This window comes from Myotis daubentonii, chromosome 10 (genome assembly GCF_963259705.1).
Source record: "Myotis daubentonii chromosome 10, mMyoDau2.1, whole genome shotgun sequence".
Classification (NCBI taxonomy): domain Eukaryota; kingdom Metazoa; phylum Chordata; class Mammalia; order Chiroptera; family Vespertilionidae; genus Myotis; species Myotis daubentonii.
This window is the reverse complement of record NC_081849.1, coordinates 67,615,529-67,639,900: the sequence shown is the minus strand read 5'-3', so window position 1 is coordinate 67,639,900 and position 24,372 is coordinate 67,615,529. Positions and strand designations below refer to the sequence as shown.

At 41.5% G+C, this 24,372-nt stretch overlaps 1 protein-coding gene across 6 annotated transcripts in view; it reads left to right on the top strand.

Annotated features, from left to right (window-relative positions):
* The window catches only part of PDE1C (phosphodiesterase 1C), a 298,902-nt gene that overhangs the window by 244,671 nt on the left and 29,859 nt on the right, over positions 1-24,372 (top strand). For 5 of the 6 annotated variants that reach the window (XM_059712696.1, XM_059712698.1, XM_059712699.1 and 2 more), the window contains 2 exons: positions 2,637-2,861; positions 6,930-7,007. In XM_059712696.1, the coding sequence (XP_059568679.1) occupies positions 2,637-2,861; positions 6,930-7,007 (303 nt within the window). Of the gene's footprint in view, positions 1-2,636; positions 2,862-6,929; positions 7,008-22,459; positions 23,104-24,372 lie in introns of those variants that run through there. The other variant, XM_059712700.1, reaches the window with a different exon arrangement.

Sequence of the window (24,372 nt, the reverse complement as noted above, 5' to 3'; positions counted from 1 at the left end):
AGTAAAGCGGACGTCAACACCTTCAGTTTTTAATCAAAATTATTTTTAACTTGGGGATGTTTTAAATGTAGAAAGTTTGCCACAGATTCAGTGGGACTTCTGTGAGGGGATTATAAATTCTTTTATCTGAAGCCCGAGTTTGAATGAATCCTCTCCCCCCATGCCCCAGTTTCCCTCTCTGCATCATAAGAACAGTCATCTTTTTACTCACCTACGTTAGTGGTTAAGGAAACCACGTTTTGTCAAACGGCTAAGTCTTCCGGGGCAGGATGCTACGTTTGTCTACTTCCTGTACTGACGCCGGGCTAGGTTGCTGATGATGGGATATGTGTAAGCCAGGCTCATTGGCAGAGAGGGTGCATCACACGCACTGTGGACATTCGTTTAGTCAACAAATGCTCCAGGAGCATCTGCTATGTGCCAGGTGCTGGACCAAGCACTGGGAATTCAGGGATGGAAGTGACGTCTGACCTTTGTCCTCCGGGCACTGCAGAAGGACGAGAGGAAGTCTGGATGAGCATTCTAGCAGGCCTCCTGCGCCCTGCAGTCTCTAGAGAATGCGGTCTCACCATCTTCTTCTCCAAGGCCACTCATTTACTCTTTAGTTGTGCCTTTCTGTGGAAGTCATAAGGCATATTATACGATAGATGCACATAATTGTGTTATGTTATAAAGAAACCTTACTTTACCTTGTCATTGTAAACTATAACTACATCCTGTCAGGAGAGGAGAATGTCATAAAATATTGAATGGCAATCATTTAAACTTGAAAGCAATGCTTGTTAACCCTGATTGTGTATTGGAATCATCCAGAGAGCATTTACAAACCCTACTCTTACTCTTCATTTGTGTTGTCTGGGGTGAGACCAGGGCATTGGTTTGGGTGGGGTGGATGGGTGTCAATGAAGGGATGAATAAACATCTCATAATGTATCAAGGAGAACATCTGAGCCAAGCAAATGTAAGGGCAGATCATGTAAAAATAAAGCCAGAGGTTATAGACGTCCACAAAGTTCAGTATCACAAAGTCCTAAGAACATGGGCACTGGCACCAAATTTGGGATTTGTGCCCTTTAGCAGCTAAAACAAAGGGAAATGTAATCACACGCATAACCCACTACTCTGGTGCCTATTAGATTAAAAGTAAACCAATTGTCCATGAAAGTCAGCTTTTGTCGGGACCAAGACTAACACAGGGAAATAAAGAGGACCCCTGATGATGAGGTGTAGGACACGGTTAGCACATCTAGAGGGGGAAAAATCAGTAAGGTTCTTCATAATGGAGGCTGATGGCACAGTCAGAAAGGCCTTGTGTGTGAATGAAATGCTAAGTCTCCAGGCCTTTAGGGAGGAATGGTCTCTGCTAGGTGCCTTCCAAGTATGTTATTTCCTACAACCCAGCTCTACTTGGCGGCCTCCAACTCCTCATGTCCTTGGTCTCAACCCCTCATGTCCTTGGTCATTTGACCGTATCATCTGTCACTAACCCTTCTCTAAATGTGTTTTAGCCATACTGGCTAACTCAGTGCCCCTTGAACAGAGCAAACTCATTCCTAGTCCATGGCCTTACTTTTTTTTTAATTTCCTCAGCCTGGAATGCTATTTTCCCTGATTATTGCATGGCCAGCAACTCATCGTTCAATATTTCATCAAATGCCAGCTTCTTCACCCTTTTGCTGGTCATGTTCTATCACATTACTTACTATGCTTGACATTTTTTGCAAAGCCCTTTTGCCATCTGAAATTCTCTTAGTGGTTTGCTTACTTGATAATGGTCCTCTCTACTCTGTAAGTCTGCTTGCTGCCACGTGACCAGTTCCTAAAATGGTGCTTGGCACTGTAGCTGCTCAAGAAATATTAGTTGAATGAATAAACCTATGTTTTCATAGGCTATATTTTTGTTTAAGAACAGAGCCAGAGGCTTTCTCAGTCAACCGAATTGGAAAGCAGGCTGACACCCTCTCAGTTACAGGGGAGACACAGATAAGGACACCTGGCCAACCTAAGTGCCACCTCTCATCTGTGGACAGTTTGCAGACATGGTTTTGAAGACTTAATTATCCTCTTCCTACTTTTAACTTTACAAACAGTGACCTAAAACTGTATTATTCTAGCGGTGGTGACTTTTTACTTTATAATCGCTTGCTTATGTTTAAACTTCCGGTCCTGAGCAAACCTACATGAAACTCCATTTTTTCCTGTGACCGTGGGAGATTTTGTGGCCTCTGAGCCTTAGTGCCACATTGTAAAGTAGCATTACAATGCTAGTAGCTACCACCTGAGGTTGTTTGGAGAATGAAAGGAAATGATCTTTGGAAAGCATTTATCATCAAACCTGGCATACGGGATACACTGACAAGAAGTTATTGATGATAATACTATTATTAGTAATGCCAATTATAATATTGTTTATTAATTATTATGATTACTGATTTTATTCATTTCCTGAATATCCATGCCAATCTGACTTGAATTTACCTAAAATAAACCCAAACCCAAAACACTCAGTATCACCTTAGGTCATTTCAGTGTATTGTTACCAATGCCCATGACAGGTTTTGTGCAAAGAGGCAGTTCCCCTAATGGCGTGACCTCTCTCTCTTTTCAACGCCTCGCCCACCTTGCTGTGGACACAGAGGAGAAGGCCAAGAAGGAAGCCGAGGAGAAGGCCCGCCTGGCCGCGGAGGAGAAGCAAAAGGAAATGGAAGCCAAAGGCCAGGCAGAAGGCGCCGCCGGCAAGGCGGACAAAAAGACACCCGGGGAAGCTCAGAACCAAGTCAACGGAACGCGCCCCAACAGGAGCGACAACGCTCGTGGGAAAAACGCCAAAGAGAAGTCGCCAGGAGGAAAGCAGCAGAACGGTGAGTGGCATCACCCTGGGGAAAGGCTCTTCCAGGGGTGAGTGATAATGTCACTGACATTTAATGAACGCTTACCGTGTGCTGGACATTGCTGGTGAGATTTCACATTCACGAAACCATTTAAAAATCCTAACAACGCTGCGTGGGGCCTACACTCATCCCCATTTTGCAGGCGAGGAAACCGAGGTTCAGAGAGGTGAGATCGCTGGCTTTAGGTCAAGCACTCCCGAGGTAGTAAGTGCAAGTCTATGTGAGGCCAAATTCTGTAATCCACGGTCAGCAGGTTGGTGCTGTTGGGGGGAGGAAGAAAGAGGAGAACTTGAATGGCTTAAACCAGGTCTATGGTAGACAAGATGGGCAAGATTGGGACTCAGCCGCAGTCCACGAACACCCTGTAGTCTGTTTACTGCAGGGCTAACGCACCCCTCTGTAAAGGACCAGAGAGTAAATATTTGGGGCTTTGCAGGCCATGCGGGCTCCGTCGCAGCTGCTCAGTGCTGCTGTTTCAGAGTGAAAGCAGCCAAAGGTAAGACGTAAACAGGTGAGCGTGGCTGTGTTCCCATACAATGTTATTTATCAAAGTGGAAATTTGAATTTTATATAGTTTTCCCACATCATGAAATATTCTTCTTTTTCCACCTTAACCATTTAAAACATGTAAAAACCATTCTTAGTCTGTGGGCCATATGAAACCAGGGTAGGTTTGGCCCACAGGCCATGGTTTGCCAACCCCTGGTCTGGTCAGGGAGAGAAGCGAATGAGCACAAGTGGGCTGGACACCAGGAGGGTTGTGCGTTCTGGGGGAGAGGGACCAACAAATGCCCAGAGCGGGCAGAGGTGGCAGTAAATGCTCCAAGGTGGCCAGGGGAGCCTGGGAGAAGCAGAGCAGGAGCCTGAGTCTCCAGTGAGCCTGGGTGAATTTCACAACTGTGTTGATTTCCCAAAGTAAGCAGTTGTCTACCATTTCCCTTAAAATCTAAGTATGAAATGAGAGGTGGGAAAAGAAATCAATTTAGAGCGATAATCAGAAAGGCTAATGGTGGTTCGGGACTGAGTTGCAGCAGCCTAATTATAATGATTTATAACCGCACGCACGGGCTCTTCTGTTCCGCCTGCTCATTGGGTAACAGCTCACAGCAGCCATTACTCCATACGCAACCCGTGGGAAATTACCTAATGGCTTTCATTGAGGAACATCATCAAACAAGCGCGAGTCACTTTCCCTGGGCCCTGCCTTGTGGCCACCCGAGGTATTTCTGGGTAAGAGCTGAAGGACCCTGGATGAGTGGGGTTCTGGGGGTTTGGGCCCCTAGCAGCAATTACAGGATCTGCTAAGCGGTGGTCTCCATCTGGGCACTCCCCCCTCAGCCTCCCCAGCCCTGACCGAGAAGGCAGGCTGCCAGGGGCTGCTGGCTAGCATCTGGCAAATCAAACTGGTCCTGCTGGTTCTGGAAGGCATCCTGGCCTTGCTGGATCTGTGGGAAAAGCTCTGGTCCAGGGTGACCTGAAAGGCTCAGTATAGAGTGCGTTAGGGGTGTGAAGGCTCAGTGAGTAAAGAGAGGCCTTTTTTCTATAGGCAGTTAGTGTAACTACAAGGCTCAAGATCCTCGAGTTCATCTCTGCCATCCTTAAAACAGGGATGAGCCAGTATATGAACTGTTTCATGGCACCTCCACAGGAATTCATCTGTTTTGACCATTGGTGATGGTGGAAGGTGACGACCACATTCTTTACTTACACTCCTCCTGCTTGTGGCTGCCCTTCCCCTCCATCCCTCCAGCCAGTACAACCTATTTCAGAACTAAGAATGAGGAAATTTGGAGAGTTTATTGACTTCTAACATAGCTTAGGATTTGTCACATTTCAGTAAAAGTACTAGTACTTACTTTGTAAAAGACATCACAGTCAAAAATGGTCTTGAATTCTTAAATAGCCATTTATCAGTCTGAAGGTCAAAGGCATTTAGAAATGGTACCATCAATACAAGCTAGAGGTCTAAAACTTGAGCTTCCTATGAAGGTCCCAAAATATAGTAGTTGAGAGGCTGGCCTCTACAATCAGACCCATCTGGGTATATTGTGGTAAGTTACTTCATTTGTGGCATAACATGGAGATGATAGGGGTTTCACATCAATTCTTTACAGGTCGATTTAAGCAAAATCTCTCTGTAGAAACTCCAATTGGCCATTTGTTCAAAAACTGTCAGGCAAATGGCTTAAACCAGGTCTAGGGTAGACAAGACGGGCAGTTTCAGAGGGAGGCCCACATGCAAGGTCAGGGGCAGAGGTGGGGCCGGGTGAATGTATAAAGCCCAGGACTAACCAATGTGGAGACAGTTGGCTGCAGTGAAGGAAAAACTCGAACTGGGAAAACCTCCTCAATCATTTGGTGAGTGAGTTGTTCAGCAGATGGATCATTTAGCGAATTGAACATGGATGAATTTGTCTCCTGGCAATAACAGCACCTTCATAATGGGTTGTTATAAGAATTTAATGAAGTGGTGCACACTGCCCGGCACAAAGAAAACAAAAAAGGTCAATATTTCTTGGGCCTGGCTTGCCCCTTCCTGGTTGCAATTATTATTAGGGTCCTTTTGCTTCAGTAAGCACCAAGATGTTCGTGGTAATGTATTCTTGGTTTTATACAGGCTGAAAAGAAAGCTCCTACTAGAAATTGGTAAGTAAAGTATCCAACACTTGAGACTAGCACTGGGGGCAGGGGTGCCGTGTTTTTTCAGTATATCACTGGCATATTGTTGAACAGACTGTGGGGTGGGGTGGGGAGGTGGGGGTGGAGTAGGGGTGAGGTACCTTCTCTTAGACAGGTGTCAGCAGCCTCTCTCTCTGAAGGGCTGGATAGTAAACAGTGCTGGCTTTGTGCATCTCTGATGCAACTATTCAACTCTGCCAGTGCAGCAAGGAAGCAGCCCTGAAATATGTAAAAGAAGGTGTGGCCATGTTCCAATAAAACTTTACTTACAAAGGCAGATAGCAGGCCAGACATGCTCAGGGGCCATCATTTGCTGACCCCTCCTCTAGGGGACTTTGTTGACTTTATCATTTACTATCTGATTCAAGCCCAGGCCCTGTGAAGTTAGATTTTTGACTGGTAGAGATGACCCCAAAGGTTATGGTATTATTGCCTTGTAGGACATAGGCAGTTTCGTCTCTAACCTAGCAATCTTATTTTAACACATTTTACAAATACCTATAAATATCCAGCTCCTGAAATACTTCTGGAACCATCCTTACTATCTCCTTCATTCCCTCATAAATTTAAATGTGCTTTGACGTTTTCATTCTACGTTTGCGTGCTAGTGTTTTTTTAACTTTTGCCAATTACATTTCGACAAGCTCCTTAATTAGAGTGCTATTTATAGCTCTGTTCTAGAATAATAACAATTGTCATTGAATGATGTGTCAGATACCACATTCAGTACTTGAAATGCATTTGTCTATGCATTATGCCTATAAAATAGGTATTAATATTCCCCTTTCACAGATAAGGACACGGAAGCACAGAAAGGTTAAAAAGCTATTCATTGACATCACTTACATTTAACCCAGGCTGTTCCTCACTCCACAGCGTAACAATAAAGTTGAACTGCTTTTCTCGAGGATAAACACCTTTGCCTTAAGTACAACCCTGTTAAAATATATATATATATATATATATATATATATATATATATATATATATATATATATATTTAGAGAGGGGAAGGAAGAGGGACAGAGAGAAACATCATCAATGAGTTGCCTGCTGCCTGCCCCACAACCCAGGCATATTCCCTGACCCGGAATCAAACCAGTGACCTCTTGTTTCCTGGGTCGATGCCCACTGAGCAACACTGGCTGGGCAGAAACTTTAATCTTAATTTGCAGATCATAAACCAATATCCAGGACCTACTCTGTGGTCTAAAGGATGTTTACCTCTGACATGTAGCCCCTCGTGCCTATAATTATACTGTACCTTCTCTTTTTTTAACCTTGACAGGTTTAAAGTTATTTCTAACTTCCTCCTTAGGCGTCTACATATTCTATTTGTGTTATGTTTATTACTTGCAGGTGACTTGAAAGATGGTAAAAATAAGGCTGACAAGAAGGATCAATCCAGTGTCGGAAATGACTCAAAGAAAGCAGATGGTAAGGGCAAAATTCTCATTACATTTTCCATAGATGTGCCATTTAATGCTAGCTTGTTAGAATTTTACCTAAAATTGAAATGGTGGGTGTTACTATATCCTTAGATCCTGAAAAAGCACTTCACCACATTTAAAGAGTACCGTTATCCATTTTTTAATAATTTGTAAATTATTGTTGTATTTCTTCTCCTCCACCATACTTTCTCCATCACAGATGCATCCTGTACCTTCTTTTCCCACTGCCATTTTTCACTGTAATCTTTATAAAACGTTGACTCTGGACTTGCTGATTGTAATGGAATGGAATGTGAGTCTTTGGTCATCAGTTGTGCCGTGTAAATGGGAAATGTTCCATGTTTTCAGTTTTTGCATTTTTTTAAACCTTTAATTAGTTACTACTTTGGGTAAAAACACACACAGAAATCTGTTTCGTGTGATCGTGATGCTGGGAGGCCCACACACTGGCGAGCGACATAGCTGTAGAACTCAGGACGACAACCCCACCCCAGCTAGAAGCAGCCTCGCAATGCGCTTCATGAGCACACCTTCCGCTTTCCAACATGCCACTCTTTCTAAAACGCGAGAGTTCACATTATATCACCCTCCAAACTTCGAGCTATCAGATTGAGAGACTTACTCTCACTTTTTACATAAACCTTCTGTTCCAGTGGTAGCATGAGCTCATGTTCATCCGTGTACATAATATGAAACTAAAAATGAAAGTTTCCAGGTAGTGGATTTTGTTAGAGTCCCAGACTCTTTGAATCTGATCTCCTTGGAGACGTTGTAGTGGATGTTACGCTCCTCCTTGAATTCTTTGGTTGTAACGCCAGTGAAGAACCAGTGCTGGAAAGGCAAGTTGAGGAGTAAGAAAATATTTGAACACAACTTCTCACACACACTCATGCAGGAAAGAAATCTTAAAAATTCCCCTATGATCACTCAAATAATTCAGTCCAGGTGTCTTATCACAGAATATCTGGAAAGTGTCCAGCTGGTATGGCTTAGGGGTTGAGTGTTGACCCATGAACCAGGAGGTCATGATTTGATTCCCGGTCAGGGCCCATGCCCAGGTTTCTGACTCAATCCCCAGTGGGGGAAGTGCAGGAGACAGCCGATGGGTGATTCTCTCTCATCATTGGTGTTTCTATCTCTCTCTCTCTCCCTTTCTCTCTCTGAAATCAATAAAAACATATTTGTAAAAAAGAATATTTGGAAAGGACACATGCATTTTTTCACCAAATTGTACAAACAAAAACCACTTACCTAGTAAATACACTGTCCGTGAATGATTGTGACTAAGATGTGAATTATGTGAATATAATATAGAATTCAAATAACAGTTTCTTACCAGACTCAGGGGTAAAGTTTGTTCAAATACTAGAGGTTTTTTGCCAGATATCATTTGCCAAGTCAAGGTAACACAAACCAGAAAATGTGTTAGCCCTAAACACATTGCCTGGAAACCCTGACTCAGCAAATTCGCCCATCCGAGTTCCTACAGCATAAGGCCCCAAATAAATCAAGGTTCAAATCTTTAAGGTGGAGTCTTGAATTTTGTTAATTTTTGTATTATGCTACAAATATCTGTTATTATGTTGTCATGTGGGCATTGGGATTGAATTTTATTATCTTCATTAAGTTCTTTTATTTCACCTGTGTCCCTTTTAACCAAATTGCCCCCTTCCCCCAGAAAAACATGTATAATTATTTTAAATACTTTTGAGAGGGCATATTAGTGCCCAGTGTGATCAAACCCGCTGGGATTTGAAGTTTTAACATTGTATGCCTTTAGAAAGAAATTGAATGGAAAGTGAAGCAGAGTTGGTTGTTCCCAAACTCCAATGAGCTGAGGCAGGCAAAGAGGGAAGGCGCGTGTGCTGTAAGAGTAAATTACATCCTGGCATAATGAACACATTGCAGTTGTATATTATCTCTGTCAGGCTCCTGAGGTACTATTTAGTGCCCTGCCCCACTAATTTTCTAACTGACTTCAAAGAATGAATTATACATCTGATAAGGGGTTAATTTCCAAAATATATAAAGAACTTCTACAACTCAACACGAAGAAAACAAGCAATCCAATGAAAAAAATGGACAGAGGACTGAGTAGATACTTCTCCAAAGAGGACATACAGAAGGCCAATAGTCATGTGAAAAGATGCTCAAAGTCACTAATCATCAGAGAGGAGCAAATTAAAACAAGGATGAGATATCAACTCACACCTGTCAGAATGGCTACCATCAATAATCAACAGATAGCAAGTGTTGGTGAGGATGTGGAGTAAAGGGAACCCTCGTGCACTGTTGGTGGAAATGCTGACTGGTGCAGCCACTATGGAAAACAGTACAGGGTTTCCTTAAAAAATTAAAAGTGGAATTGCCTTATGACCATGCAATTCAACTTCTGGAGATATATCTGAAGAAAACGGAAACACCAATTGAAAAGAATATATGCACCCTATGTTCATTGCAGCGTTATTTACAAGAGCCCAAGATTTGGAAGCATCCCAAATGCCCATCAGTAGATGAGTGGGAAATAAAGCTGTGGTACATATACACAATGGAATATTAGTAGGCCATAAAAAGAAGGGAATCTTATATTTTGTGATAGGATGGATAGACCTGGAGAGTATTATGAAATAAGCCAGTCAGAGAAAGACAAGTACTATATGATTTCACTTAACATGTGAAATCAAATGAACAAAGTAAACTATCAAACAAAATAGAAACAAACTCATAGATACAGAGAACAGATTGTCAGAGGGGAGGAGGGTTGGGGGCTAGTGCAAAAGATTAAGGGATTAAGCAAAAAAAACAACACACCAACAACAACTCATAGACACAGATGATAGTATGGTGATTGCCAGAGGGAAAGGAAGGTAGGGGGAAGTAGAAGAGGGTACAAGGGGGATAAGTGGTGATGGAGGAGACTTGACTTTGGATGGTGAGTGCACATTGCAGTGTGCAGTTGATGTTATAGAGTTGTACACTTAAAGCCTGTATGGTTTTATTAACCAATGCTACCCCACTATATTCAATTAAAAAAAAGAATGGATGTCTTTTTGAAAATACCTTGCTTATTCTTAGAAATAAATATCTGGGCATCTGAGCCAAGATTCCTTCAGGGCCTAAACTTTTACAGTGTCATTGAGAGACTTGTGGGGTACCACATGGATGAATCTTTTTTAGTGGGTTTTAGTCATATTGGAAACAGCCTAGCTTCTTGGACCTGTCATAATTTTTGTAGTTGTCCTTAACTATGGACTTGCCCTTAACTTTACTTGACTACATTAATAGAGATATGTGATAGCCACTGCTTGTGACTCTTAAAAGATTGATTAAATTCTCTTTAAATTGATCTATAGATTTCATGTAATCCTAATTAAAATCCTAGCAAACTTTTTTTTGGTAGAAATTGACAAGCTAATTCTAAAATTTATATGAAAATGCAAAACACCCACAGTAGGCAAAGCAACTTGCAAAAAGAAGGGAAAAGTTGGCCTGATTTCAAGACTGATACAGCTATAGTAATCAAGACAGTATGGTACTAGCATCGAGATAGACAAATGGATCCATGGAGAGTCCAGAAATAGATCCACATGTTTATGGACATCTTATTTTTGACAAAGGACATTCCATGGAGAAAGTCATCAATGAACCCTAATGAAACAGCTAGCTACCCATTCACAAAATGACGAACTATCTCTACTTATCAGATACAAACATTAATTAATACTTAAACATTAATTAATGAAATAGATTATTAACTGAAATTGATCATAAAATGGACCATACACCTAAATTTAAAATGTGAAACTATAAAACTTCTAGTTAGGAACACCAGAGAAACTCTCTGTGGTCTCGGGTTAGGCAAAGATTTCCTATGCAGGACAGCAAAAGTACAAACCATAAAAGAACAAATTGATAAATTATGCTTTGTCAAAATTACAGACTTCTACAACTTCAAAAGCATCATTAGGAGAATGAAAAGACAGTCCACAGAGTGAGGGAGAATAATTTCAAAAGAATATTTGATTCCTTCTTATGTTCAGGATACAAGTCAATCTCAATATTCAATAAAAAGGAAACAGCTCAAGTAAAAACATGCAAGAGATTTAAACAAACAGCTAGCAAGCAAGCACATTAAAAGATCATTGAAACCATCAGGGAAATGCAAATTAAAAGCCAAATTAAAAAAAACCATATGGAGAGAAAACAAAACAAAACAAAGCTTACATGTGGGGAGAAGGTTTTACACTTGTACATTATATTCATGTAATAATCGCTCAGCTTTCTACTTCACTGTGTCTGTCAGGATACAAGTTGATCAGCTCATTACCTCATTGAGGAAATGGCATTTCTTGTAGCCACTCTTTCTATTTCTTAAGTTGCTGATGTTCTCCTCTTTAAGGTCTCAGCACAGGAGAAAGGGAAGAGGCAGGAGAGCCAACATTCTTGTTAGTTTGTGTAGAGCAACTAATTGTGATTTAAAAGTTTGTTGTGTACATGAGAGGGTTTTGCCTGTGATTTAATCCTTCACAAGACTGACATCTCATGACCTTGACTTGCTACAGGGCTCACAAGAGTCACCGAAAAAAATGAATATGTTTTTCCTGTTTTCCTGCCAGCTGGTCCCTATCAAGTTAGTTTGAAATGGAATGAATAAATGGAATGAATGACTTGGGATTTTTTTTTAGATGTCTTTTGTTCTATATAATGATGTAGCAAGTTATTAATTAAAAAAACAGTGGCAGGATATAGTCTGAACCTTTACACTTGGGTTGTAAAAAATAATGTCATTTCTAACTAAACTTGAGACATTTTTGTCCTTTGCCTCAGGGGCAGGGCATCATGACGTGCTCTGATGTGGAGTCAGTGGTGAGAGATAGATGGGGCCTGTGTAGACCGGGAGGAATGCCCTGCTCCGCAAATCCGGGGGAAACAGTCAAGCAGCAGAGCGCAGGGAGAACTGAGACACATGTCCATCTGTACAACAGAGACTCGTCCTAACTTAGGCTCACATCCGGAGACTTGAGAAATAACAGATGCACATTTACCATTATCCAGAAGGCACGCATTTGTTGAGGCCACCATCAATTTCTGTATCTACATAGACACCTGTATACCAGTACCCTCATCTTAGGGAATCACACCTACCTCATTCTTTCATCCCAATATTTCCCTCCATTCTACTCAGGACAGTCATACACCAGAATAAAGAATTGCCTTATTTCAAACCCATGAAAACCTTGGCTTGTAGTTGCTGTCTGCTTTTATCACTGTATTGTTCCTATCAATGCTATTTTTTCTCACAGGGCTTCTTGTTTTCACTTGTAGCTGATGTTGACTGTGTACTGGTCCATGCAGAACCATAGAAACAGTTGAACACATCCATTCCTCTTCAGCACACTTATATTTTAATCAATCCCATATAGACATGGGGTTGTTACAGGGCATTCTTTATTCATTTAACATTTCCCCCAAATTTTGAAATATTTATTTGTTTGTAAGCAATTGTCAATATGATTTTAGTCAGACCTATTGGGTTCACAAAATCTTAGAGGACAATGGTCTTCATGGCCATCTTTGTTCAAACTTGTTCTCCAATTTATGTTGCATAAGGTATACATAAGACAGTATAGACGAAGTTATGGAATCTAGAAGATTCTTGACAGGAATTTTGAAGTGAATTATACTTTGTGATTTTTCATTTTGTTCTGCATGTAAGAACTGTCTTGTCCGGGAAACATGAAATTCCTTCATCTGGGAGCACTCAAAATATATGTGATAATATAGAGAGTTCTGATTAGAAAGTAGAGCTCTACACATTGGCAGACAGAGGAATTCCACATTGATAGTAAATGGAGAGTTGATTATGTTGCAGAAGACTTGTTGACACAAAAAGGAACACTTATGACCAATGCTTGGCAGTGAATGCCCATTCACTGATGTACAATGTGGCCATGTACACTCTAATGCTCATGCCAACTGGCCAGGCAGTGGTTTCTTTCTCCTGAAGGAAAACCTACCTGAGAAGTCAAATCCTATCAGAAGGTTGCTTGTCAAGCTGAGAATATAAGAGGCATTAGTTGATGAATTTGCTACTTCAAGGTAGAATACCTTGATACATCTGTCTCCACCATTGGGATAGACCTGCCAGGAAGGATGGATGGGGACCATCTTGCATGCCCTATATTCTGAGTACAGGTTCCTTCATGGCACCTCTTTTTCTGGTCTCCTTTTTGACCACAATTTCAGCCATGAGATTTGTTGATATTTTGGAGTAGATTATCAGTCTTGTTCACTTTTTTAGTCATCTTTGATTGCATTTCTGGACTTTAATCTTGAGAAGACTTACTTGTTTTTAAGGCAGATGATTTCAAACTATTTCTTTCTTCCTTCACCCCCACCACATATACAGCTTATGCCCAGACCATGAGCTTGGTGGGTAAAATAGGCCAAGAATGGTGAACACTGGGACTACCGTGTACTTTTCTCTCACACCCAAGACAGAGCTACTATAAAAATGATCTTGAATAATTTCTAACTTTAAAAAAATCTGTGAAACATCAGTGCTTAACTGATTTTAGCAATGATTGATTTACAGTACATCTCTCCATTCATCATGCTACTCACATCAACACTGATGCCTTCAGGTAGTTTCTACAGATAGTTAATCCCATTCTTTGAGTGTTTTACTTGTTTCCCTCTAGGAGGATTACATTATTTCTTAGTCCTGGGAAGATACCTTATTATAGCCTTCCGTGTATTGACAAAAATAGGCCTATTCGTTTGTTTGTTTTTTAAATATATTTTATTGATTTTTTACAGAGAGGAAGGGAGAGGGATAGAGAGTTAGAAACATCGATGAGAGAGAAACATCGATCGGCTGCCTCCTGCACACTCCCTACTGGGGATATGCCCGCAACCAAGGTATATGCCCTTGACCGGAATCGAACCTGGGACCCTTGAGTCCCCATGCTGACGCTCTATCCACTGAGCCAAACCGGTTAGGGCAAGGCCTATTTGTTTAACGAAGGAATTGCCTCCACACAAGAATCCAGCATCCTTTTGGGTTATTTTCTAGGAGTGCACAGGAGCCAAACATCTGGAGTGCCCCGGGTCCCAAGTCATCATAAGCACACATATTCTGATTTATATCGTATTTCCCTTAGCCATTTGTCCATGAAAAATCCGGTGACCTATGTACTTAACAAATTCATACGGAGCTTTAACAATGCATTAACAATACTGTGGCTTAGCAAGAAGAGCTGTAAAATAATTGTTTTTCAAACATTTTGCATCTTTATTTTCTCAAGTAGCATGAAAGCCCAAGTGTCTGAAATAGTGGTTCTCAACCTTGGCTGCACATTAGAATCACCTGGGAATCTTTTTAAGATCCTGATTTCTGGGCCTCATCCTCTGGAAATTCTGTTTCTTTGTTATGGGGTGAGGCCACAACATTAGTAGCAAAGAAACAGAATTTCCGGAGGATGAGGCCCAGAAATCAGGATTTTAAAAAGATTCCCAGGTGATTCTAACGTGCAGCCAAGGTTGAGAACCACTGCATTAGATTCTAAAAGGTCTTGCTGCTTAAAATTTTTGGTTGATATGCTTCAGTGTCATTTTCTAGATAACCTCAGAAGCTGTGCTGCTGGTTGACCCAACAATAGGAGTTACTGTGAGTGCAGCAATGCTGAAACCCAATATAATGGCTTTTGGGAGATAGATATGGGGGGAAACTATTAACCAACCCATCATATGTGGATGGGAAGTGGTCAAATGGGGGTGAATTTAAAAAAAATCTCCTCATTCCTTTTTTTCTATGGACTTGAACTCTTGAGAGAACTGGAAGTACAAACCCTGTTACTTACACATGGTTCTAGGGTTGGTAACTCCCAGTGGATGAGGACAGCTAGAAATACCTTTTGGTTACAAACATCTGTTTCAAACCAATGCTTCTTTTATATAGTTTTAGGTACAGTGCTTTTCAACGAAGGCATAAAATAGATATCCTCATGGTGGATTACAAAGGAACAAGGTGACATGCAGCTACTATTATCCTCCTGTACATTTTTGTGTTACTGATACCACATTTGTTGTATCAAAACAGCAGCTTCAAGTGTGTGTGTATGAGATATGTACATACATGTACATATATACACACATGTATATACACAAACACACATATGTAATATACATGTGTTTCTAAATATATTATATGATGTAAGGTTGATCAATTTTTAAAAATTAAATTGTGTTATCCTATATAAGAAAAGGCCAGCGACCATAACGGCATAATGACCAGAACGACCGATCGACCAGTTGCTATGAGGTGCATTGACCACCTCTCGGTCCCTCCCCCCAACCCATAGGCTCCGATGGATCACCAGATGGCAAACCAGGAACAGGGGTGGGTGGCGGTGGGGCAGGAATGGGGACTGGTGAGTGGGTAGAAGGAAGACCTCTTGGTCCCTCCCCCCCAGCCGCAGGCTCTGATCATGGTGAACGGGGAACCACGGGGAACCAGGTTGGGTGGTGGCGGGGACTGGCGAGTGGAGGAAGATGGCCCTGATTGCAGGCTAGGCCTAGGGACCCTACCCATGCACGATTTCATGCGCTGGGCCTTTAGTACTAAATAAAACTTCTAAAGTCAATTTGTTTAACAGAGCTTTTTAGAATCCAGTCTCTTATCAAAAACCTACATAGTAGAAATGTCAAATAAAAGTATATTATGTGCTCTTTCTTAATGACAAAATTAATCTTTTAAAACAATTTCCATTGCAATTACTGGTATATAGCTTTCAGTGGTTCACTCTATCTTCTAGACATTTTGTTACACTCTTAATGTGCAATTGTATTTTTAAAGGAACCATTTTGACAGAGAGGATTGCAGTTTGGAACTACTGGGGAAAATGTGATTTTTTTTCTCTTAATACTGATGTTCAGGACTAAAAAATAACTTCTTAGTATTCATGTAATAAGTATTTATCTGTTTTCTCCCTAGAAAAACCATATTTTTGTCAGATTCTATGCAAGGGATTGGAGAAACGCAAGTAGCAATACATTTACCGAAAGATACTCTATGAACATTATGAAAAATCTTTAAAATAACAGCTGCCCTTGAGATAAATTTGTGGCAGAGCCAGGAGCCATCGACATCTCCATTGTTAATGCCATTTCTCTTCTAGACACCCACATACCAGTAGAGCTGTTAAAAATGCAATATCAAGTGGGAAATGAAGCTTCCCCGCTGTATTTATCCTTAGCATTCTCCACCCCAGGGCAGCCTGGTCTCCAAGTGATGACAGCTGTGTTTTATAAGTATTAGCCCTCTACAATATACACTATTTTTATTCTATACCCTGGAGCCACAGTGAGAAACATGAGAAAAGGTGTTGTTTTTTTTATTTCATTCATTTTGAGTCTTTTATTGCCTTTCCTGAACTAATAAAATTGAAGAAACCATGAAGAGAGCAGTCAGAATGTCTCAGGTCTAGAATCCCAGCCTCACTTAACTTCCTCGGAAGGACTTCCTTAGAGTTTCTGGTCTCTGGCTTCATGTGGCTCCCCACATAGGAGGTCCAGGGCAGCCGTGGGCAAACTACGGCCCGCGGGCCGGATCCGGCCCGTTTGAAATGAATAAAACTATTGAAAAAAAAGACCGCACCCTTTTATGTAATGATGTTTACTTTGAATTTATATTAGTTCACACAAACACTCCATCCATGCTTTTGTTCCGGCCCTCCGGTCCAGTTTAAGAACCCATTGTGGCCCTCGAGTCAAACAGTTTGCCCACCCCTGGTCCAGAGACTGATCAGAAACAGAGCTCTGTGTACAGACTGCTCTGCCCTCACTTGAGCCAGAGGAGGGGTGGGAGCTGCTGATGCCTGACTTTTCACACCCCTTAAGAATGGGCCAGGCCTTGGGCAACTGGAAAGTTGAGTGCTATAATTGTTTCCTTAGGAGTTAAAGCGCCAGGTGTTCCATGCAGAGAGTGGTAGCAGTAAAATACCTTGGGCAGTGGGGGCACTGAAGAGCAGAGACAGTTATTCACAGATTTTTAAGAATAAATATTTTTATTTTTCAGTTATATTTGATGTACAATATTATATTAGTTTCATGTGTGCAACCCAGTGATTAGACATTTATATAACTTACGATATGATCGCCCTGAGAAATCTAGTGCCCACCTGACACTGTACGTAGTTATCACAGTTTTAATGACGATGTTTCCTCTGCTGTATTTTACATCCCCATGACTCTTCCGTGACTGCCAACTTGTACTTCTTAATCCCTTCACCTTTTTCACCCACCCCTCAAACCCCTCCCATCTGGCAACCGTCAAAATGTTCTCTGTGTCTCTGAATCTGTTTCTGTTCTGCGTGTTTATTTCGTTTTCGAGTCCACGTACGTATAAGTGAAATCATCTGGCATTTGTCTTTCTCTGTCTGACTTAGTCCACTTAACAAAATACCATCTAGGTCCATCCATGTTGTTACAGATAGCAAGATTTCATTCCTTTTTATGGCTGCCTCATATTCCATTATTTATATACACTATTTCTTCTTAATCCATTCATCTACTGATTGGTTGCTTCCATATCTTGGCTATTGTAAATAATGATGCAATGAACATATGGATATATATGTCTTTTCAATTTAGTGTTTTGGGTTTCCTCAGATAAACACCCAGAAGTGAAATTTCTGGGTAGTCACATATTTTAAGTGTGGACAGAAAGCCCATGCTGTGTAAAGGAAGAGAGAAGGCAGAAAAATTAGAGAATAAAAGTTTGACATCATCATTATTCTCAGTGATGGCATGCATGTGTAGGTCAAAGGAAAGACAAAGAAAGAACACAGGATTGGACTTAAAAATTACCATCCTTTGTACTGTTCTTATTCTGTATGTTTGGATCAAATGGTTACATTTTAGAAGGTGATAGCATAGGCAGGTTTCAGGAAATTATATTCTCACAAATCTATCTGTTTGTCTGTCTATCTATCATGTATCTATCTATCTATCATCTATCCCATCCATCCATCCATCCATCCATCCATCCATCCATCCATCCATCCATCCTAGTAGGGCTATAGCATTGATATTATATGCAATGAAATTAATTTAGAATAATCTTACTATCTATAATCATATCCTCTATTGATTAGGGCAAGGAGTAAGCATGCATTCATACTTTTGGGTATTTGGTTATAGCCATTTAAAATAGGTGTTTAATACTTCTGACCTAGAATACTGAAATTTATGCCTGGCTAAATCCTAACAACTATTTCTAAAATAATGTTTATTTGTTTTGTGTAGTATTTCCTCATCATTAAAAACAAAACAAAACCAGGACCCACATATAAGCCCCATGGAAATTCTATTAGATGTTTAAAAATGGATTTGGTCTTACCACATTTATTTTTCTTCAGTTTTGTTTTGTTTTTAAATATCTTTTTATTGATTTCAGAGAGGAAGGACGAAGAAGAGAGATAGAAACATCAATGATGAGACTCATTGATCGCTGCCTCCTTCACGCCCCCTACAGGGGACGGAGCCTACAACTTGGGCATGTGCCCTGACTGGGAATTGAACCCTGACCTCCTGGTTCATAGGTTGATGCTCAACCACTGAGCCACAGCAGCTGGGCTATTCTTCCCCAATTTTATTCTTTTTTTTTTCCTTTTAGCTTTTACCGTTCTTCCTGTAGCTTACCATATCACTTTGTTGTTTTTGTAGAAAGTTGACTTTACAGGGAGGCAGCTGTGGTAGTTCCTGGGACTCAGCCAAATCAGCTTACTTCTTTGAGTCTGGGTAATAGTTAGGCTTTAAAAAAAATCAAACCCAAGAAAAATGAGAAGTGTTTACAGAATTTTAAAGTCCAGTACCAGATTCTTATGAGGCCACCTCATAGATGCTCAACTTGTGATCTAGAAATAAACATGATGACCTGTAAACACATTTTAAGACTCAAGTCATGTTAACTTGAACTTGATGCTTCTTAAGACAATGATCTTTAAATCAAATGGTTTAGGTCAGCATCTCCACTTCCCTGCGGCAGGAGGACGGAGGGGTGAAACCAACAGGGCCACGTTGTTGTAAATCTCCATCTCCCATTTCTCTAAATCAAGTTGCTGAAACATTCTTCACTACTCAGGCCCTCAGAGTAGATACATTTTGGTGAATTTATACAACCACACACTTGAGGCTTCAGAGCCCCGGTGGCTGCCCCTTTGTGAGATGTCAGAAGTCTTGTCAAGGGGAGGGAAAGGGAATTGACCTTGCTCAGATCCTTTCCTGAATTATTTCATGTTGGGTGAAAATACTTTCCATTTTGGCTCTTCAATCACTCTTAAAAGGGTGGGTGAGTTGAACTACTTTTTGTGGCTTCCTAAAAGCCAACATATATTTACAGTTAATGGAATTCAAAGCAGCAATAACAAAAATACTAGTAGTCATGTAGCTCAGTTAAACACAGAGTGGCTTCTTATACATTGTCTTAAGATCCTCATTTTCATATGCATTGTAGTCTCACCCAACTTGAGTTTAAAATGCTTCTGCAATTTTAGTTTAAATTGAAAACAAATACACAAAACCAAAATATAACAAAGCAAGTGTAGGACATTTGAAGTTCAAGAGAAGAGTTATGGAGTAAGGAGAGGGGCAGTTGTGATTTACAAACTCTGTCACAGCTGTCTGCATAGCAGGTGCACCTTCTCCAGGAGATTTATCCCACACAAAGCCACTGGTAGTGAGGCTATTTCTTTATAGGAAATATAAATTTTTGACATATCATGCTTTGCAATTGAATAAAATAAAAGTCAGTGTACTTATGATTTTCTTTTTAATGTAATAAAAGTCAACATGAGAAAAAGAATGGAGAGCAACTCCCTACTCATCATTATGCCTATATCTGTCCCATCTGCCTCATGCTTATTTAATTTACTTCCTTTCAATTAAAAAATATTTGTTGAGCATCTGCTATGGGTCAGGCATTGCACTACATGTAAGGACAGTTATAAAGATAAATAAGATATTTCTTGCCTAGTCAAGGAGTCTGGTTGAAACTTCTCCCTGCAGATAGCTATGACACTAGTTTCCTTGGAGTAAGTAAGAGATTCATAGACAAAAGTTACTTTAGAGCAGTGGTTCTCAATCTTCCTAATGCTGCGACCCTTTAATACAGTTCCTCATATTGTGGTGACCCCCAATTTCATTGTTACAAATTGAACATAATTAAAGCATAGTGATTAATCACAAAAACAATATGTAATTATATATGTGTTTTCCGATGGTGTCAGGCAACCTCCCTGAAAGGGTCGTTCAACCCCCAAAGGGGTCATGACCCACAGATTGAGAACCGCTGCAGTAGAGAATGCATGTGTTTGAGAAAACTAGGGATGGTCACTCAGGCCACAGTCTCAGCTATGAAATATCTGCCTCTTGTTCTTTCACTGTTGGTTGTACTTCATGACAATGAACACAGACACAGCTCAAATATACAAGCTTCCTTTACTTACCCCTTCCCTCTGCTTCTTGACCAACTCTTTCCCTCCATCCCTGGAGGTGGAGGAGGGAGGGTGAAGATCCATAGCAGCCACTCCACCACCTCTCTCATAAGCAATGACTAGAAAAGGAGGATCATCTTCTCCTAGTGGCCATTAACACCCCAGATGGCCCTCTTTCCATCTCTGGGACCCAACAGTCTAGACAGCGGGTCTCTACTAACCCAGACTACATGAAGGAGACACTCTTTCCTTATTGGATACTTGAGACGCCTTGGGTGTAACAGTGGTCCAGGTCAGCCATCTCCAGGTATCTTCCCCTGGTTTCCTTTCAACCAATTGGTCATTTACTTAAAAATTAAACTAGCCTTATATCATCATAGCAAAATTGGGTTTTACATTCGAGGGCCTTGGGACATCTCCTAAGATGGTTAGTACCATGATGACCATCTAAAAGGAGTCTTATTACATATGACCTCAAACTGCTGACAGGGCCAGAGAACCGAGGAGTCCCATCTGGCAGATCCGATGTGGACCAAGCTTTGCAAAGAAAAGCAGACACAGTGGAAATTTTCTAACCCTTGATTTCAGCTTGTGTTTCCCTTTTCCCTCTCTGACAAGATCCAGCGATGAGACGGGCAATTTCCCTCACTGGTAATGCTAGTGTCAGAGTGCAGTGATTGGTTGGAAGTTTTTCTTTTTTCCGTTATTTCTCCCAGATGGGTGAAGGTGCTAATGGAGGGTAAACATACACCAGAATGGAGAAAGAGGCCTGGCTCAATGGCCCCAGGAAAATTGAGACTCCACTGTAATTAATAGATCAGGAAGGGTTGTCCTGTCCCTCAACGAGTTTGCTCCCTGACTTAGACTAAGTCTTATTTAGGAGAGTATCTTACACTTTAACTCTGAGTGGGGAACTTTCCTTGTCCTCTAAGGACTCCTAACATCTCTGTAGATGATGGTGTTATTCTTCTTAAAGTCCCCCATCCCTTTGGAGCCCTGCACTGGAGGAAACCCTCCTAACTCTGAGACATGAGGGTGTGCAGAGCATGCAGCACACATGGGAAGCAATAAAATAGTGGTTCTTGTTTGTTTGCCTGCTTTTATAAAATTCTGTCCTAAGTTCATTGAGGTTACGTGTTAAAGAGTAGGCCAGTGGGAAAAATCCAATATTGTCTATTCCCATTCACTTGGTCCTCTCTCATCTGTGTCTTCGTCCTCTCCTACCTCACTCTGGGTCCAGTGGAGAATTCAGGGGATGTACCCATCTGCACAATGAATTTAACATCTTGCTTTAAATATTTTGGGAAACTTCTGAGGGTGAGGCAAAAATTCTGATAGAGCATGGGTGGAGAACTTTTTTTTGCCAAGGGCCATTTGGATATTTTTAACATCATTTGCAGGCCATACAAAATTATCAACTTAAAAATTAGCCCACTCTACTTGGTCAAACATTTAATGAACTCACCCCTAATGTCTTGGCAGGGTCAGACCAAATGATTTTGTGGGCCTTATATAGCCCCAGGGCCAAGCGTTCCCCATCCCTGTGATAGAGGGACATTGCTTTTGGCATTGAAATTGTTGACATTAGATGAATCTGACCTCTGAAGCAGATGGACTAGAGTTGGCCATCACTGTCATCTTGATGGCAAAATCAGGTGTCTTAATATCCATATTGCACAAGCCAAATGTTTGGTGATCTAGTTTCAAGTGATTGGTAAGGTTTCAAACGTGATCTGTGTTTACCATTCTCCACTGAGATTTTCCCTTTATGAATAGAGCGATTATGCTACAAAGGAGACAGCCACGACTAGCCTTGAAATGTTTAGTTGATGCCCCCCCCCTCCTTTTTGCCCCTCAGATTTTCTTCTCTTCAGACCTGGTGGGTGGAGAAGGGGGGGAAAGGCAGCATTGACACTCTTCTTTTTCTTTTTCTTTTTTTCAGATTCAGAAGAGTAAAAAGCACCTCCCAGACAATAAGAGAGGCTGCCAATGTCTTGCATCATTTTAGCTGAGCTTCTTCATTCTCCTCCTTCTCCTCCTTCCACAAAGCTGGGGATGGCGTGCAACTTTCAAACACAAGCCCCCCACACTTGGCCTTGTCTCATGCCATCTCCTCCCAGATGACTGGCTGGGAGCTGGCTTGGGGGCCTTAGAACTCTGGGAGATGGTCCTTATCCCCCAAACCCCAGCAAACAAAACCACTTGAGATTTTGCACAAACAGAACCAAAACATGAAGGGACTTCCTCAGAATCCTTTGCTAATGCCCTGGCTTTCAAGGCACCCGTCTGGCCTGATGACAGTGGACATCATGGAGATGCTGAGAAAGGCCTGAAGAGGCCACACACAGCAGTTGCCGTTTTATTACTGCCCATGCCGTTACTTCACGTCGTGATTTTAGCACGGGCTGCCGATGGTGGAGACAGCCGGGCCGGCGTCCCTCCCAGCCTCTGGTTGCCCCTTTCCGGAGCCAGGAACATTCTTTTTTTCGCCAGGTTCCCTGCAGACTTAAAAAATTGTTCTTAGGCTTTCCTTTCCATCTATATGCTATGAGATTCTTTTTGTTTTATAAAAAAAGATGTTTCCTATAGCAATCTTTCTTTGATGCTTAATTTACCTGTGTATTCGTTCATAAGAACCTGAATGTTTCTGCTGATGACCATGCTGTTTAGGTGGACACCCAGAGTTTCACTGGGTAGCATCGTCGCTGAGTGGTTGTTGACATTGTGGCCACTGGCGGGTCCTCTTCTTTTGGTGATCTGTGCTGTGACTTAATTGCTCTTCTGTCTATTCCTGGAAGTGCTGAGGGCCTTTGTAGCAGGGAGATGTGGCAGAGAATTCTGTTCATTTTAGTGAGCCTTTAGAGGTACCCAATAGGAGATGATTCACAGCACAGATCAAGAATAAGAGGTAGTCTGGAAAGAGAATCAAGACACAGCCCCCTGAAAGCAAGACAGACGAGACCCAGTGGAATGCTGGGAAAGCAATTTTATGGGCCTAAATGGTGTGATTTGGATGAAACTGATTCTGAAGACGTGGTTGTGGTTCACAAAGGAATATGTGAGTCCCTCCCAAGGGGAGTCACATGGATCCGCATGAACGAGTGGGATTCGTAATAGGAAGAGAGGGCTCTATGCTAAACCCGAGGGTGTTCCCCATTGCGCATTTAATTCCTACATTTACAAAAGCACAAAAACAAACATTTAAAAATCCTTTCACTAAGGCAAGATGTTGGCATTTCTTCAGCCTTAAATAGGGGGGCTATGTTTGTGGTCTGCAACGCCTTTGCCTCACTGAGACCTTCCCCACAGAAAGGCCTGAAGAACCCTGTTGCGCATGCCTGTGGCACACTGATATTGGAACAGGGTTCTTCGGGCAGTTTTACATTTTGCCTGGGAATCACACACATTTTCGGAGCCTCCCCCTGCTTTCCCAACAGTGACCACAGTAAACAAGGTGGTCACAAATTCAACCAGGGCCATAGCAAAGCAAGCCATAGCTATCAGAGTTATTGCGATAGCTGGCAATTCATAATGGGCCTTGGTGTTAGGGATGCAGGAAAGAGAGGCAGGGAGAGGGAGGAGTTAAGAGTCCTGTCTCAAGGGGACAGCTGCTAGTCAGTTATGGGATCAGTGATGTGTAGGAGTGGGGGGCCTTTAAAAATATGTTATTGATTTTAGAGGGAGAGGGATAAAGAGATAGAAACATTGATGAGAGAGAAACATCGATGGGCTGTCTCCTGCATGCCCCTTACCAGGGATTGAGCCCACAACCCGGGCATATGCCCTGACTGGGAATTGAACCAATGACCTCTTGGTTCATGGGTCGATGCTCAACCACTGAGCCACACCAGTGGG